This window comes from Helianthus annuus, chromosome 1 (genome assembly GCF_002127325.2).
Source record: "Helianthus annuus cultivar XRQ/B chromosome 1, HanXRQr2.0-SUNRISE, whole genome shotgun sequence".
Lineage (NCBI taxonomy): Eukaryota > Viridiplantae > Streptophyta > Magnoliopsida > Asterales > Asteraceae > Helianthus > Helianthus annuus.
This window is the reverse complement of record NC_035433.2, coordinates 133237143-133256424: the sequence shown is the minus strand read 5'-3', so window position 1 is coordinate 133256424 and position 19282 is coordinate 133237143. Positions and strand designations below refer to the sequence as shown.

Below are 19282 nucleotides of genomic sequence, written 5' to 3'. Positions count from 1 at the left end.
GATGATAGGAAGGGGTTGAGGAGTTTCCAACAACAACAATGAGAAATGTTTCATGAAGCCTTTGAGCGCTTTAATATGATGATCAAGAATTGCCCGCATCATGGAATTGAACTTTCGGAATTGATGAATGCTTTCCATGAGGGGTTGTGTGCCGAAGATGCGCGTGATCTAATGTCCATCACAAATGGGACTTTTGGCAGAAACTATGAGCATGACGATTGGGAGTTCTTGGAACAAATGGCCATTACATCAAAGAGAAAAGCTCAAACATCAAGGAGAGCACGACCGGCCATTACCCGAACTCAAGTGTATGCAGTTGATGATGGTAATGTACAAACTTCTAACCAAATTTATGATGTTTGTGCTATTTGCAATGAAATAGGTCATGCGACTAAAAATTGCCAAGGAATGGTGGAAGGGCAATATGAAGAGGTGAATGCTTTGCAAGGTCAAGGAGGGGGTGGTAGAAACTTCAACATGAATTCTAACACTTACCACCCCGGGTTGAGGAACCACCCAAACTTTCGTTATGGGAACCCTTCAAATCAAGCAAACCCGAATTTCCAAGGTAACCAAGGTAACTATGGTTCACGCCAACCTTACAACAATCAAAGTGGATATAGAGGTGGGAACAACCAAGGATACCAAAGGCAATATCAAACGGGTCAAGAACAAGGGGAGTCATTGGGTGGAAATGAAATGATGGATATGTTGAAGAGCATGCAAGCGGAAATGCAAAAGAGGAACCAAATGGATGACGCTCGCATACAAAAAGACGAGGCCCGAGACAAAGCGATTCAAACTTTGACCACCCAAATGGGTCAACTTGCAACCGAAGTGTCAGAATTGAAGAAAAGCAAAGGTCAATTACCAAGCGACACTAAGGTAAACCCGTCTCATAGTACTTCAAGAGGTAATAATGTTAATATTCACCATGTAAGTGTTTTGAGAAGTGGGAAAGAGTATAAAACCAATCCTTCACCGGATTTGGTTGATGGGGTGGTTGAAGATATCACAGGTCAAGATAGCGAGGAAGAAAACGAACCACCTACTGTTTCTTCTAAAAAACCCCAATTTTGAAAAACCCGAAATTAATAAAGAAAAAGAAAAGATAAATGAGGGTGAGGGATCTAGTGAAGTACCATTTCCCTCGACTTTATTAGATCTGGGTAGAAAGAATTTTATTTCAAAACGGGGTCCTCAAAAAGAGGAAATGTGGGAGGTTTTTAAACAGGTTAAAATTAATCTTCCTTTACTTGAAGCTATCAAATAGGTACCCGCTTACGCCAAGTTTTTAAAAGAATTGTGTACCCAAAAGAGGCAACAAAAAGTGCCTAAATTGGTAGACTTGACAGAGCGGGTAAGTGCGGTCTTGAAAGGAGATCTTCCTCCTAAGCTACAAGATCCGGGAACGCCTCTAATAAACATCCAAGTTGGAAATTTTCAAACCGCGAGGGCATTATTGGATCTTGGAGCCGGAGTAAGTATCCTACCGGGGGGGGTTATATGATCAATACGATTTTGGACCATTGAAGCGGGTTGAGACAACGGTTATGCTAGCCGATTTGTCTCACAAACTTCCCCGGGGTATCGTACGGGATGTGATAGTTAAGGTTGATGAGTTTTACTATCCCGTAGATTTTCTTGTGCTAGATTACTCATCCGCTGACCCAATTCAACAACAAAATGTTATTTTGGGTCGGCCGTTTTTGAACACCGCACATGCCGTTATTGATTGTCGATATGGTACGGTCGACATGCCATTCGGTAATAGAAAGATGAGATTAAATGTTTTTACTAATGGTACTAACGTTTATGGTGATGAGTGTTTTCTAGCAGATTTCATAGATGGATACGACCCGAAGGAGTTCGAAGAGGAAATTTTGGGGTCTTGAGTTTGTGATGTATCTTTGCAGGTGCATGCATGCGAGTTGGAAAATGAGGTGAAGGAGCAAGAGGCTCTTGCGGTGAGAGAAGGAAGACCGCCATGGACCCACCAAACGGATACCTTACCGGTGGAAATCGACTCGGGTACAAAGCCTTCCTTGGAATGTCCACCAAGTGTGGAATTGAAAGAGCTACCAAAGCACCTAAAATATGCATTTTTGGGGGAGAATGACACTTTACCGGTGATCATTGCTTCCAATTTGGCGGTAACTCAAGAAGAGGAGTTGATACGGGTGTTGAAGGCTCACAAGGCGGCAATTGGGTGGACGATAGCCGATTTAAAAGGTATTAGTCCATCCATTGTAATGCACAAAATTATTACAAGTGAGGATGCAAAGCCGACCCGTGAAACACAAAGAAGATTGAATCCAAACTTGAGAGAGGTGGTCAAGAAAGAGGTTATCAAGTGGTTGGATGCGGGGATCATTTATCCCATTTCTGATAGTGCATGGGTAAGTCCGACTCAGGTAGTGCCTAAAAAATCCGGCATCCAGGTAGTAAAAGACGAGCAAGGTGAGCAAATTGCCACCCGCCCGGTAACCGGGTGGCGAGTTTGCATTGACTATAGAAAACTAAACGCTGCTACCTCCAAAGACCATTTCCCGTTACCCTTCATTAACCAAATAATTGAAAAACTTTCTGGTCAAAAATATTATTGTTTTTTGGATGGGTACTCGGGATATAACCAAATTGCTATTCACCCGGACGACCAACATAAAACCACGTTTACATGTCCATATGGTACATTTGCTTTTCGGCGAATGCCATTTGGACTATGTAACGCCCCCGCCACGTTCCAAAGATGTATGATGAGTATATTTTCGGACATGGTCGGGGAGTCTCTTGAAGTGTTTATGGATGATTTTTCCATTTTTGGTCCAAGTTTTGACTCTTGTCTCGATGAGTTAGAAAAAGTTTTGAAAAGGTGTGTGGAGACAAACTTGGTCCTAAGTTGGGAAAAGAGCCATTTTATGGTTCAAGAGGGTATTGTGTTGGGGCATGTGATATCAGACCGGGGGATGGAGGTAGATAAAGCCAAGATTCGGGTAATTTCATCTCTACCCCCACCAAAGAATGTTAAGGGGGTGAGATCATTTTTGGGACACGCGGGGTTCTATAGAAGGTTTATTAAGGGTTTTAGTGTAATTACAAAACCTTTATGTAACTTATTATTGAAAGGTATTCCATTTGATTTTACTGATGAATGTTTGCAAACGTTTTATGTGTTGAAGGAACAGTTGGTGAAGGCTCCTATCTTGCAACCACCGGATTGGTCAAAGCCTTTTGCAATTATGTGTGATGCTAGCGACACGACTATTGGAGCGGTTTTGGGTCTAAGGGTCGATAAGAAACCGGTGGTGATATATTATGCAAGCAAAACTTTGTCCGAGGCGCAACTCAATTACACCACGACCGAGAAAGAATTATTAGTGGTGGTATATGCTTTGGACAAGTTTAGGTCTTACATTTGGGGGAGCAAGGTGATAGTGTATTCGGATCATAGTGCGAACCGATATTTGATGGAAAAGAAGGACGCAAAGCCCCGGTTGATTCGTTGGGTGCTTTTGTTGCAAGAATTTGATCTTGAGATTCGGGACAAAAAGGGATGTGAAAATGTTGTTGATTTGTCCCGGATCCCATTGGAAGGTGTTGATGACCCGAGTGAGATTAATGAACGGTTTCCCGACGAGCAATTGTTAGCCGTCTCTACTTTTGTTGCACCTTGGTAGGCCCATTATGTGAACTATTTGGCCAAGGGTGCAATTCCGAATCATTGGACGAAGAAGAGACGACAACAATTCTTGAGTCAAGTTAAACAATACATATGGGATGAACCGGATTTGTTCAAAATCAGACCCGATCAAGTGATAAGAAGATGTGTTCCCGAAACTGAAGTTTTAGAGATTTTGACCCATGCTCATTCATCGGCATGTGGAGGGCATTTTAGTGGGAACAAGACAGGTTATCGGGTGTTATCTAGTGGGTTTTATTGGCCCATGATTTTCAAGGATTCCTGCGAGTATGCCCGAAATTGTATCAATTATCAACGAGTGGGAAGCATTTCGAAGCGGGATGAAATGCCGTTACAACCAATTTTGGTAGTGGAGGTATTTGATGTTTGGGGAATAGACTTCATGGGTCCTTTTCCAAACTCAAATGGGTTCTTGTACATATTGGTTGCGGTTGATTACGTTTCAAAATGGATTGAAGCTATCGCTACGAGGACCAACGATCACTCCGTTGTATGTAAGTTTGTGCAATCCAATATTTTTGCTCGATTCGGTGTGCCTAGGGTGATAATAAGTGATGGCGGTTCACATTTTAAGAACTTCAAATTTGGGAAATTGCTAAAAAGATATAATGTGAACCACCGAGTTGCTACACCGTACCATCCGCAAATGAGTGGTCAAGTGGAAGTGTCTAACCGGTAAATTAAAGAGATTTTAATGAAGACGGTAAGAACGGATCGGAAAGATTGGTCAAGCAAGCTTGATGACGCGTTGTGGGCTTATCGAACGGCCTACAAAACTCCACTTGATACAACTCCTTATCGAATGGTGTACGGAAAAGGGTGTCATTTGCCTATGGAGTTAGCACATCGGGCATATTGGGCGATTAAAACGGTGAACACAAACTATGACGAAGCGGGTTGGGCGAGAAAGCTACAATTGAATGAGATTAAGGAAATACGAGATCAAGCCTATGAGTGTGCATCCGCATACAAAGACAAACTGAAGAAAGTTCATGATGCAAAAATAAAGAAAAAGAACTTCGAAGTGGGTCAAAAGGTGTGGTTGTACAATTCGAGGTTGAAGATGTTCGCGGGAAAACTTAAAAGTAAATGGATGGGTCCTTATGTTGTCCGAAGAGTTGGGAGGTTTGGTGATGTAGACATCCAAGATGAGCAAACGAATAAACAACAAACGGTGAACGGTCATCAGTTGAAGCCGTACTTGGAAGGAATGACATAAACAACTTGGAGCTTGACAAAGTGGGCTACATTCTATTCCCGGTCGATGAGGAACAACCATGAGAGGCCCAGGTTTGTAGTGTAAATAGTAGCATTTCATTTTGTTTTGTTTTGTATAGTTTGCACAATTACCGTATTTCCTTGAAATCCGTGTTTGAAACAAGTGTGGGGATATTCGGGTCACGAATTACTCTAACATTGTGTTGAGGACAACACGGGACTTTCGAGGGGGTAGGGTGATTTTTACATGTTTTTGAAAAAATTTAAAAACACACAAAAAATCGAAAAAACTGAAAAAAATATAAAAAAATGACACTTAAAATAACAATTCTTAGCAAACCAGATATGCCCAGCATCCACCGTAATTTACGGTGGCACCGTAAGTTACGGTGGCCAGTGAAAAATTTTGTCCTTTACGGTATTTCGCTACTAAGTTACAGTGGGATTTATTGGCCAGCATCCACCGTAATTTACGGTCCACACCGTAATTTACGGTCCACACCATAATTTACGGTGGACCTGGCGAGACTCTCGGTCGTTTTGGTTCATGCGTTACATAAAAAAAAATAATAATCAGTCACGTGAATACTCCCTAGCCACTCCTTCTCTTTCATTCTTCCTTCACCACAAACATTACCCATCACTTTCATCTAAACCCCACAAGATCCATAGCCTTCTTCAACCTTCAACCCCTCATATCTTCTTCAATTCTCAGTCAAATCACGTGAAATCTAGGTCTATCTTGACTAATTTTTCACGTACTCTCTGATTTTGCTAAGAAATTTGCGAAAAAACGAAGTTTTCAGGTCTGAATCATAAACCCTAGGTCCGAAAATTTTGGGGGTTTTTGAAGTTCTTGCTTCATTTGTGTTTCTTACATCTTCAAACAAAGGTATGAAGTTTATTTACTATATTTTGTTGATGCATTGTGAGAAAGAAGGTTATTTTTGTTACTTGTTCATACCCACTTGCATGTTCTTAGATTTTGTCATGAAAATGTTTATTTGAACATGGTTATGGGTTGTAATGTATGATTTGTGATTAAAGTAGTGAACTTTTGGGAATCTCTACATTGTAGAGACACCATGCCCAATTTTTTTGAAAAGGATTTATAAAATTGTGGGTTCACTAACATCTACAACCATAGTAACAAGCAAGTGTGGGGATGTTTTTGGGAGAAAGGACTAATTTTTGTGTATTGGTTGTGTTGTGTTGTTTGCTCTATGTGTGTAGGAAAATGGTCAAAACGAAAGAGAGAGCGGGAGCTAGTTCATCCTCTTCGTATAAAGGAAAGGGCAAACAGCCGGAAGTGCAACCAAAGAAGAGGCAGTATTTGGGTAGGATTAACGAGAGCGAAAGTGATGATGAAGAGATGGTATATTTGAACCCGGCTGATAAGCGAAAGTGGGAGTCGGGTCCATTGGATGAGTAACCGGAAGAATGACAGCCAACTTTATACCATGATAGCATGAATAGATTGAAAAACAAGGCGGAGGGTTTCATTTGTGAAAGGGAGGTGAGAGAAGTTGAATTTGGCCCGTTTGGTGTGTTTGCCAAATTCCGCGCTTTAGGATGGGAATCGACTTTGAGTTGCTATGACAAGGATAGCAAGAACTTATTCATGGATGAAATTCAAGAATGGATGGCGACTCTTAAGCGCAACACATATGACAAGCCGTCCCGAATGAAATTAATCGGTACAGTGCATGGGATTCCGGTAGAGATGTCTTTTGACACGTTAAAGAAGCTTGGGAAATATGATAGCCTTCCGGCTCGTGATTATGTAATTTCTAGTCTTGATGATCTTTTGGTGAAGCCGGAGAAGCATCCTCGTTGGAATGACATGTTAGCGGCATTGTTTTTGCCCGGTACTTATCATGGAGTCTTGTATCGGAAGAACCTAAAAATCGAAGCGAAATTGTTGTTAGCCATTTGCATTCTAAATGTCATTCCGCGAAGAGGGGATAAAGAGCAAGTGAGGTACCCGGAGGTACCCGTCATATATTCGTTACTTCATGGGGGTCCGCGTTTTCCAATCCGATATTTGATTATGAACCATCTCTGGATTTGTCGGAATAAGTTGAAGAGAGATATTGTTCCATATTGCCGGATCATCACGGGTTTGATGAAACAGCAAAAGGCAATCACTTCAGAAGATATGAGACACCCGAAAAGGCATCAGCCTTTTACTTTACAAAAAATGGGTATTGGGTGGACCTATACTCAATCGGAGCGGTTTCATAAACTCAAATCGGAGGGTCAACGATGGCGGGCATTAAAGGTAGATGCGAGAGATCTTCTACCGGGTGAGGAGGAAGAACCTGAAAGTGATGCGGAAGTCCCGAGTGGGGATGAGGATTATGAAGAGGAACCGCAAGGTGGTGTGAATGTGAATGTAGGGCAAGGGGGCCCGGGTGGAGGTTATGGTGGTGCTTTCTACGATTACACGGAGCGTTCTTATGAACCCGGGTGGGCTTATGAGGGCACTATGCAAGAGGTTATAGAGAATCAACGTCCTCCTGCTTCCATTTTTGAATCATGGTCGGGTTCGGAGAGGACGTTATTTTATCAAAACACGATGATGAGTGCAAGCATAGAGCGGTCTTTGAAACATAGCTTTGATCGTCAAGAGACGTGGAATCGCACACATGCGTATTCCCATGAATTGGAAATGAACAACCGATACCATGATGACCAAGCAAGAAGATTGCATGCAGATTGGCACGCCGGGCGGCCGGTGGTTGTGGATCCACAACATGTGGATTACGCGTCTCTACCATCTTACGATGGTAGTGTGTCGTATCCGACCCCGCAGCTTCATCATTCACAATGGATCGACCCGCGCCAACAAGAAGGAGCTCCACAACAAGGTGGGAGTAGTAGCGATTCATTTGCATTTGGAGAATGGAATGACATGATGTCTTCCATTTTTGGGCCTCCACAGCCACGCTATTACTAGTCAGGTCGTGTTCCTTCCTTGTATATTTTGTGAATATTTGTTATCTTGTTTTGTTTATGGTCGGGTGGTTGGGTGGTGTTAGTTTGTTAGTTGTTATGTTACGTTTGGGTTGGTGCTAGTTGGTGGTGTTTTGTCTTTAAAAGAAGAAAAACATAAAAAAATATAAAATGAAAATACCAAAAAGAAATTTGTGGTTTGAGTGTTGAGCTTTTGGGTGATGTGAAAGATGGTTAGTGATCAAGTCCTCCTAAAACCATACATTAGGGTCAATGTATCCCAAGTGTGAGGATGGGGGGAAATTTTTGAAGCTTTTGAAAAAAAAAATTTAAATCAAGCAAAACAATGTGAGAATTTGAACACCCTAGATTAACCCCAATTGATGCACCGGCAACCCTTGATACCCTTTTATTCTTGGTGAGAGTTGAAGCCACACATGTAAATAAATAATACTTATCTTTGATGAGAGTGGCTACGGGTGGGGGTGCATTAGAACTTGTGCCTTGATACGGTTTGAGTCCTTAGTCGAATATGAATGCAAAAAGGATAAGGGCATTTAGGTAGCCTCGTCTTTAGTGTGTGTGAGTGTGGGATTTGGGGGGTTGGACCTCATAAATTATATATATGAGCATGGTTGCGAGAGGGGCGGGGGTTTGGACATTTAGTTGCCCACTTTTGCGCCTAAAAGCCTATCGTTTGTTTCCCCCTAGCTAGTGACCTATAAATTTACCCAACTTGACCTGGTCTTAGAGTATTAGTAGTAGTTGAGTAGTTTGTAGATATTTTTGATGTTATTTTGTATGTTTGCTTTGAAAAAAAAACAAAAAAAAAAGAGAGAAAAAGCAATGAAAAAAAAAATGATGTTTAGTTGTCTTGTATATAGTAGTTAAGTTAGTTGTTTGTTTATTCTTTGTGTAATAAAGAGACCAGGTTAAGTTTTTGCTACTTCATATATATTCCATTTCCTACCCATACACCTAGCCACGTTACAACCTTGAAAGTCCCTTTGATTTGCATTCATGTTTGGCATGTTTTAGGAGAAGGATTGATTTAGGTACAAGCCTATGGTTGTGCAACCGCCTGTTAGCCTTTGTGTGTCTAGCTCATATTGCTAGTGCTTACTTGTTACCGAGAGGAGAGACATAGTGAGGGTGCATTATTTTGTTTGTTAAAAAGGGGTTAGTAAAAGGACTACATGTTTATGCTTGGTTTACATTGATCACTTGTTTTGAGAACGTTTTGATGAGTTGCTTGGGACAAGCAACGGGTAAGTGTGGGGATGTGACGGGTGGTCCATAGGACAACCCTTAATCATGTTAAAAGACAAATTAATCCTTCACTTAACCGCGTAATTATCTTGAATTAGATAACTACGGTTGCTTATGTGTCAGGTGCAGTTCGGGAGCTAAAAAGGGATAAAACGCAGCTTTGGACGGTTTGGAGATGAACGGGTCGTGCGTGGGAGGAATGAAGAAACAAAACACACAAGTCAGGGTTCCACCGTAAATTACGGTGGCCACCGTAATTTACGGTGGCCCTGAAACTCATAATCTCCTGCCGTAACTCAGTAGAGTTCTACCATAACATCATGAAGTCCACCGTAATTTACGGTGGATACCGTAAATTACGGTGGAGGCTGCGAGGAAAAGTGTAACTCCCATTTTTAAGGTGTTTTATGGTGGCTTTTGATTGGCAATCATCATTAGACGTTTTCTTATCATCCTAGGGGCGATTTTTGCTGGTTCTACCTGGTTCAAAACAATTCTAAACATTTGGTTCTTGTTTTTGATGCTTATGAACTCGAATTTGGATGTTATGATGATCAACCAAACTATGTCCGGCTAATTTTATGGTGATCATCCTAGGTTGAAGGTTTTGTTTAAGACGGTTGTGTTTTGATTCCATATTTCTAGAATGGTAAACGTTATTTATGTTTTGTTTATTATGGTGTGTGATTACTTGTTTGTAAATTGTTGATTCTTATGATATTCTAGTTTGAAACCATACGTTCTTGGTGCAGTTGGCAATCGAGATATCATGGGTAGAATTAGGATTGGGTAAGGGTTAATTGGTTATCGGGTAATAACCTCACGTTCTAGGAATCTGAGTACTTCGTTCCCTTTTATCACAACAAGTAATTACACATGAACTATGTCTATGTAGTTCTTTCTAGTGGATGATAACACAAACGTTGAAGCAAACCGGAAACTTAGGATGGTCATTTGTCTCTAAAGTGTTTACAAACTCAATTTTCATTTTGCAATTTAATTGGTAATCTTAGTTTTAACAATCAAACCAACAATCCAACTCTTGAATTTACTTTTTATTGCAATTAGTTTAATTTTAGTTAACGTAGATACAATTCTAAATAACACATATTCAACAAACTCCCTGTGTTCGATACCCACTTGCCACTAGCTATTTAGTAGTAATTGGATTAAATTTGATTGTGACTACGACATCACGTCATGGATCACATTCTTGTATCATGTTTTGCGGCTAAGGAAGTCTCGTAGATTAATATTGATTGCCTAATCTCAGTTGCTAGATATCCCTTTGAGAGAGCGGCCTGGCAGTATTAGTGACATGGCGGGGTCAAATGAGTGGGAAAAGCTTTACTCAAACGATTTGGAAGACTGGGAACGGGTTGGAAATCAACAAACGGGTTATACCGACTCAACTAACGACCAACTCAACTAACGACAAACATCATGAAGAAGCACTCTTTCTTATGGGTCAGATGTAGATTCAAAATTGGTGGTCTTGTTTGGGACCTGCGATGTAATTTTAACTTAAGAGATATTATCTTGCAATTGCTTCTCCGGTTTTTCAGCTTCTTGTTGGCACATTTATATTTTATATAGAATATTGCCATTAAAAACAAAAATTACTTATGTTATACGTAGAAGAATGCAAATTGTTGGTTGGAAACAGACTGCCTCACTTGATAAGGAAAGTTAAAGTCAGCACTTTAAGCTTTTTGCCATTCCTAAAGAATTGAACCGATACCCCGATCGAATCTCGTCGCAACGAAAAGGTACACAACTTAGCTTACAAGTTACTTGCCATTAGGCTTTTTAGTGCTAAGAGATAAAACATGCACTCACTCGATTGTTTATGTGTAGGTTCGGGATCTTGAAAACAAATTAGCTAAGGAGCCGAAACGAGACATAATCAAGAGAATCGAGCTCTTGCGGTGGCTTCTTCACCCTTTACTTTCTTCAATGAAACAAAGTCTGAGTACTATATCAGAAAAGAGACCGTCTTCAAAGATGAGACTTCCTCTCAGTCTCTCAGAAGAATCAGCAATGTGTGTGGTAATTAAAGCTAAAAGGACTTCGTGTTTAGTGTTTCATGGAATAGAATGTTTTGTAATAACTTTGTTTAGTTCATTGGTTTGGAAAAATCAAAATGGGATGAGAGGAAGAAAGGATGAAACGGAATGCTTTTTATTTAGTTTATATTAACGAGTTTGAAAGGAAAGATGAAATGATGGGACTATTTACATGTATGTAAGGATTAGTTTCCGTGATTTTTTTAATGGCTTTGCACGGTTCTTTATTAAATATATGCGGGTGATGCCAAAGAGACACCATTTACACACCAAAAATATTATGTGGGCAGTATAACTAGTGAAATGGTCACACAAGTCATAAGGCATGTTGTAATGACACATCGGGCGGGCTTTATGATGTTAAACTGATTCAAAAATGATTGATGTGATGATGCATGTCACGATTTGTTAAACCGATTCAATTACACGATTGATGTGACGAGGCATGTTACTGACAAAGTCATACGATCATTGTAGCTATTTTTTCGACCGCCATCCCGTATGATGACATCAGATGGTGGTGTACCTTTAGCAATACCTAATGCATACCTTCTTTTATATACTTCACTACTTTAAGTAAGTTATATCATAAAATCAAGAAATTTATAATCCATCCAATTAGTTGTAAATATATATTTAAAGCACTTACAAAAGTGTCTATAAGTTCTACGGCTATTTTTTCGTTAAATGGAACAAAATGTTAGAAACCTGGAATGGGTTGTGGTTCGTAATAGGCATGATAATTGAATCCGATATCAGTTGGGACACCCGCCGCAACGCGCGGGCTTTCCCACTAGTCTTACACAACACAAATTATTAAATCTTATAATTACATTTTTTTCTTTATATCAAAGACAAACATTAAACTCTTAAACATAGGAATTTTAATACTTAGTATAATCCGTTATTAAAAGAAAAGTACATTATGTTAAAATTAGAATTACTAAATTATACATTGTATTCGAATGGTGCGATTTATAAAGAAAATTTTCAAATAGGAAATTATCTTGAAGAGGATATGATATATGTGAAGAAAAAAATTATTAAGTGATTTTTGCATGTATAAAGCGTAAGAACTATCCATGATGCAACTCATGGATTTTAAGAAAATAATATATGTGTCGTTAAATTACAATTGGATTTTAGATGCAACGTCACAACAACTTGGATAGACCATTATTTTCCTATAATTTATTCATGTCTCATACTACTTTGACAACTTTGACGCATTGTTGTAATTAGGTTAGATGTACATATAATAACTTGCCTAGCGCAACAAGGCAACAACCACATCTGGCACCGTCTTAGGACAGATCAAAGAACATTGGGAAAAAGCCATTTTTTCGATCAATTGAGGCTGCTGCTGCTGGAAAAAGTTGATCGAACCTTCACATGTATGTTAGTATGTGTAAATTCATTTAATTGTATGTGGCTACCGAAGGGTTACTCCGTTTTCAGAGTGGGGTAATCTCATTGGTCTGAATGTGAGTAGGCAAAAGGCTAAGGCTGAATTATTGTAACACCTCGTAAAATCATCTCCAATGATGTGTTGACACGTGTCCTAAACCATAATGATGTCAAATGTTGACTATGAAGGACTATTGTTGCCAAAATGTGAAAGGATGTATATGGATGGACTAAAAGTGTCAACATGCTTAAACTAAGCCTCTGAATGACCTTTTACGGTATTCGTATCCTTTAACGAGCTACATGTTGGACGTACGAAACCGTTTGTGAATTAAATCATAAGTTTGTGAAATTAAGGGTAAAAAGCGTCAACATGTTTAATTATACATCTGAGTGACCTTTTAAAGAACCCGAAGCTTAATGTTGTTTGGTTACACTTCCAAGAATACCTACAACCCAAATTGAAGGGTCATAAGTGCCAAATATAAATCTTATAATGGCTTAGAGGGGTTAAAAGTGTTAAAAATGGAACTTATAATAACTTTTAGGGACCAGGGACTAAACTTGCCAAGTTAGAAACTTGGTTTGCTGAAACCACAGGGGGTCGCATCACGCGACAGCCGCACCTGTTTCTCGTCGCGTGACGCGACGGGTGTATCTGCACAGAATTGTTTGGACAGTTGCTGGTTGCATGCTTGTTCACCACTCAAACCACTTCTACACTCATGAATTCGAAACTTGGAGCTCTTTGATGGTTTTTAAAACCTGCCAAGACACTTGGGGTGATCTTGGAAGCCCTCTAACACCTGGCATGATCTAAGGAATTTATGTTCAAGTATAAATAGGGGTCCTTGGAAGCCTTATTTCCTTGCACCTCTCAAAATCATTCTTTCTCACTTCTAATACTCTGTTGGAGATTCCTGGCATAAAGGAGACTCCACTTCAGTCAAGTTTTCGAGCTAGAACCCTTTGTGAGTGTCCTTAGCCTCTGCTTTTCGTTTTATAGGCTTTTAAAAGCCAAAAGTCAAAGTTTTTCGATAAACGCTTTGACTTTCAGCTTAGACCATTATGGTCCAGCCATTGTTCGAGGCGAACATGGCTACATGATCGTAATTAGGTAGGTGTTAATCTCTCAAAAGAGCACCTCCTAATAATCACGTTTGCTTGGTCAATTGACGGGTCAAAGTTATTAATTTAAAAAGTCAAACGAGTCAGTTTTTAAAATAATTCATAAATAATAATGTAGATGTTATAAAAAATGTTTTATCACTTTAATAACTTGGTAGTAATTATTAGAATATGTGTAAACATGTTCAACCCGTTAATTCCAGGTTTAGGGTCGGTTCGCAATCAAAAGTCGCGAAGTTTGACTTCTGCTTTGACTTTCAGTTTTGACCCAAATTAATATAGTTTCATTCTGTTTTAAGGTTCCTTCGTGATCATATTATATTGTAGTATAACCCTCTGAGGTTATATTACATGGTCATATAGTAATCTGAGTTTATTTTGCAAGTTCCGTAATTTATGCTTAATGTTAACTAAAATGCTCTTTTGTTTAAAAATGAGGTTTTAAATATAAATGAGCATGCAAATGAGTTATGTACTGATAAGTAAAAAATATTTAGCATGTTTTGATGTTAATATTCTGGTTATAAACTGAATTTGCATAATTAATCGTAAATCATGCTTTTAAAAGGACTAAAATACCCCTTTACTTGTAAAATGAGTTTTAATCATAATTTCTTGATAAAACTCATTACCTACTGATATGATTGTATAATTAGTATTATCTGGGATGCTAGGTCAGATTGTAAACTGAGTTTAACCTCAAGTTCTTGTATAATGCCGATAAATGACGATAATGCCCTTATGGCACTTAAAATGGGTTTTAAACATAATAACCATGCAAAAACTTTTACTTACTGATATGTTATGAAAAATAACATAATATAACTATTCAAGGCTGGTCATAACATCAGATTTACTTAAAGATCACATAAATCGTCATTTAACGACTTTAACACCGTTTAGGCGCATAGTATGCTTTTAAACCATATTTATGAACCAAGACTTGTTATCTACTGATTTAATAAATCATTTTAAATATTTTTACAGTAGGTATAAGTCATGAACTCAGAATCCCAAATAAGTTCTCAAAACTATGTGTGACCAAAATGCCCCTACGGTGCATAGTTTGGTCATAAAGCATAAACCGCACATATATTTGACATCCTACTGATATTATATCATAATTTAACTATTTTTGTAGAATGTTTATGACCATAACATCAGTTTACTTGCAAGCTCCTTTTATAAGTCATAAATGACCAAAACGCCCTTACGGGGCTTAATTCGATTTTAAAACCTTAACGGGCATACATGTTAATACCCTACTGATATTATAGCATGTTTTAAGTATAATGACATATGGAACATGTATATGACTCATCTAGTTACCCGATAATGCTTATACGCGTTCGGTTCGACTTATGTAACTAGTTTCAATAAGTTTACCGAAACGGGTTTAACCTTCTCATTTTAACTTCATTTTCCAGAATGTAATTAGTTTACCCATATTATACAAGTCTTCATACTTGTTGGGTTTAAACTACATTCTATTCTGGTCATCGCTTAATCTAGCGCATTGTACCGTTTTTCATTCTTTAAGCTAGCCGATCTAAGTCCATGACTTAAATAGGACCCGTTAGCATTCTAATTGGTTAATATTACCATCATTCCAGACTAGAGCCTTCCGGTAAAAGCTACCTACGCTTGTCTACTGAATTATATGACTGAGTTGTTTAAATCTTGCATTGAATCGAGTTATAGCTCAGGTAAATACTTTTAACTTATTTTCCCTTATACGGGCTTGAGATACGGTAAATTATTACCGCTTGGTCGGGTATGGGTTCACTTAGCCGGATTGTGGCTATCAAATCTGCATAACCCGTTTTAAACTGTTTTGTTTGATAACTTAAACATTGGGGGTTAACGACCGTGTCCTGGATATCCTCGGCTCATTTAAGTTACTAATGGCCACGACCTATGCACGGGGTGTAGGCATACACCTGACACATGAAAATGCTAAAATATATTTTATCCACAAGTTGGGGATAACTCCTTTGTGGGTTTATAAGTGGCAAGTCAGTTAATCATGTCTCGGTTTCTATACTGGGCCCCATATGTATTGATAAACATGTAAAACTGTGTACAAGATTAAAATTCTTAATTGTCCCAAGTTATAAAAGATTTTTATGCGCCTTGTGCACTTAAATCGGTTTTGGAAATGTTTTCAAAATGTGTCAGTTAATTGTATTTATCAGTGTAAACTGACGTATTTTTAAAAGACTAAGTGACAGGTACCATACGCAAATAGGCTGGGAGCTGCTTGGTATCAATAGAGGATCTTGAAAGTCCTTAGGATGCCTAAAGTCTGTTGAACATCATTTTGTACATATATTAGATCCGCCTGTGGATCCTTTTATTACAACCGTCTGTATTATTATTTTGAACTTTGATCACTTGGTTTGTAATATTAATTTAATTCCAAGACTTCTGTTGTGCTATTCTGTGTTTATTTACTATAATGATATCAACTTACGTCACGATACTCCCCACCGGGCCCACCGGGTTATGTGGAAATATCGGGGTGTGATAGGTTGGTATCAGAGCCAACGTTGAGTGAATTAAACACTAGCCATTTTTGTTTAATCTCAATGTCACAGTAGCACATTCCTTAGACTTCCGAGTCTAGTTAAATGACCTAGGATTAATCCTAATATTTATTTAGCTTATATATATTGTTTTCTTTGTTTTTGGCAGGTTACTTATCATAATGCCGCCAAGAGTACGTGGAAGTGGACGCGGCAAAGGTCCAATGCGAGGTGGACCATCTAGTCAAGCGGGACCTTCGCACCGCCGCTTTCTATCCGCATCATTTGATTCTGATCCCTCTGAAGATTGAAGATTGGAGACACTCCATGGAACCCGCAAAACGATCTGTTTCATTAAGCACTTCGCCATCGTACCAACACTTGTTTGGACCACAACATTCGGATGAGTCATACCATTCACCCCATTCCCAGTCACAAGGGTAATTTGACCTGAATGACTACTTAAACACCCCTTCGGCTGGTCATAACCAGTTGGATCCAGAAGAGCACCATGAAGAGTACCAAGACATGGATGTGGACGAAGATCCAGATCCGGTCATGCCGCCATCAGGGACGCCTACGCATCCCATTGATATTTCTAGTGGTTTCGCTTCTTTGCGGGATTGCCTTACAGGGGCCTCGACGAATGGGCCTAATGGTGGGGTCAATATAAGTGGGGGTATACTCCTTCTTATCATAACACATCACCACCACCTCCACCAGAGGAGCCATACCTACAAGCGGTAACACCGCCACCACCATAACCACTAGTGGAGGAACAACCACCTCCGCCACCTCCAGAACCAACAAGGAGGAGAAGAAACGCACGTATGTCCGTACAAGGAGAGCCACGGTTTAGCTCTCCCCATGCTTCAAGCAACTATCCCTATATCCCCGAGGATCCGCAAATTGGTGGACCCTCAAATCCTGCGCCGGTGATTGATACTACACCAGCTACTTTTGCACCACCACCGCCGCCAACGGGTTTTGAAAACCCAATCCCTACTTACCCAGCTGCGACTGGGTATAACCCATTTGAACCATCAGCGTCTATGGGTTACAACTACCGGGAGCCATCGTACAATCCATATGCTGAAGCGATCGTGTATAACGTTTTATATCCTTCCCCTTTCCCCCCTGCTTACCCAATTGGATATCAGCTTATCGGTACCAGTATCTTGCTCCCCACCACCACAACCACAACCACAACCACAATTACCACAACAACAACTAGAGGCCTTAACTCAGGCCTTAGAAAGAGTGGACGACATACAATGTCGAGTGGATAGGAGCGAGAGGAAAACAAGTAAGTTCTTTAAGAAACTTACAAAGTTGATCAAGGGAAAGAATGATGAGGATTGAAGATTTTCTTTACTTGTCTTGTAATTGTTTATTTAAATTAAGTCCCTGCGTGGACATTTTTATTCCAGTAATAGTCCCTGCATGGACACTTTATTTCAGTATTTAGTCCCTGCAAGGACTTGTTTTAATTTAGTCCCTACGAGGATAACTAGTTATGTTAATTAAGTACCATTTAGGGCAATAATGTAATCCTTATTAATTAATGAGAACTTTCTTTTAGAATTAGTATTTATTGTTAATTATATATGTATTTCATTACATCATTGTTCAAGCGATCGTCTCGATTTTATTCGAACGTTATCGATCTGCTAAATAATTCCAAAAGATCTTCTTAATAGTTTAACCTTGCCTATATGTCAATTCGAACATGGCTATATTGGTAAACCCTCTTAAGACAATTAATCCTTGTTAGCATTCATAAAATGCTAACACTCCTGGCGGAGTGGCTTAAGGAACAACACTAGCCGTCAAGGTATTATAGCCTATATGATCAAGTTGAATCATGGCTAGTATCATCAATGTGATGATCATATTATTAGCATCCTTAGTGATGAAATGCCTACGGGCTATGTAGGATCGTGTACGGACCCGAAACGAGTCAATCAGAGGGGTTCTAATCTGTTTCAGAGGCGGAAACTAAGAAACAGATGTGGGAAAACAGCTTAATTCACTTTAATATGCCTTATATATTGATCAGGAACTGTTTACAATCAAACGGCACTTCGGCAGCACTTCGGTACCGGAATTACCCAAAGATACAATGATTTCGCTTGGAACAACTATTTATAGGGCAAGGGGTTCCGCTTGAAAGTGTCAAGAACCATTTCAAGCGGAAACACTTGATTGTGATTTCGCTTAAAACTGTTACTTGACATTTCAAGCGGAATCAACCCCAATCAAGCGAAATCAGATTTAAACACACCTAAACCCTATTTTCTTGTACAATGTGCCCTGATCTAACAAATCTAGTACAAGACTCGATACAAGACGAAGTCGACAGATGTATGCACTAACAGGCTATATATTATTGTCCATTTGTGACACTGACAGTTGTGATCTTTTATGATTCCCTGTCTAAGGTATTTGGATTATATCCAAGCCATATAGTCTATATGGTCAATGAGATCAAGACTAATATCATCAAATACAATGATTATTATATTAACATCCTTTAGTGATGTCAATTGATTAGCCTACGGGCCAAGTTATATCGTCTTTCATGACGATGACAGTTGTAGTCTACGACTCCCTGTGCAAAGGTGAAGAACTATGTTCAAGCCTTAAAATCCTTGATCAAATAAGATCGTGGTTTATAATTTATTGTCCAAAGTGACAAGGCCTTTTGTGCCATATATATTAAATGTCCTTTGTGACGAGCATTCAGGCTATTTAATATTGTCAATACGACAATGACAGTTGTGACTTATGATCCCCTGTCTAATAATTAACGGACTATGTCCTATTCAAAATGCCACTGATGGTTCTTTTATAACCTAGGCTATATATATTGAAATAATTTTTGAAATCACATTCATTAGAAATGCTATAACTTCATAGCCTATATGGTTTAATAATACCATGGCTTGTTAATCATCAAATGCGATGATTCAATTTTAAATTGCAACTAAGCAGTTGTTATTTTTGGTGTTTAG

General features: G+C 39.1%; 1 protein-coding gene and 1 non-coding gene across 2 annotated transcripts; one reads left to right on the top strand and one right to left on the bottom strand.

The window, feature by feature from the left end:
* Nucleotides 1-107, bottom strand: LOC118483079. Its single transcript, XR_004869556.1, has one exon. It is a non-coding gene; the product is annotated as a small nucleolar RNA R71 (small nucleolar RNA).
* Nucleotides 108-17098: 16991 nt separating this feature from the next.
* LOC110931692 (extensin-like) lies at nucleotides 17099-17557 on the top strand. The gene has a single exon (XM_022175080.1). It carries the CDS (start codon nucleotides 17099-17101, stop codon nucleotides 17555-17557), a length of 459 nt encoding a protein of 152 aa, XP_022030772.1.
* The last annotated feature ends 1725 nt before the right edge of the window (nucleotides 17558-19282 follow it).

Coding starts and splice junctions, on each gene's coding strand:
- LOC110931692 (XM_022175080.1), top strand. CDS start 17,099: ATGTCCGTACAAGGAGAGCCACGGTTTAGCTCTCCCCATGCTTCAAGC.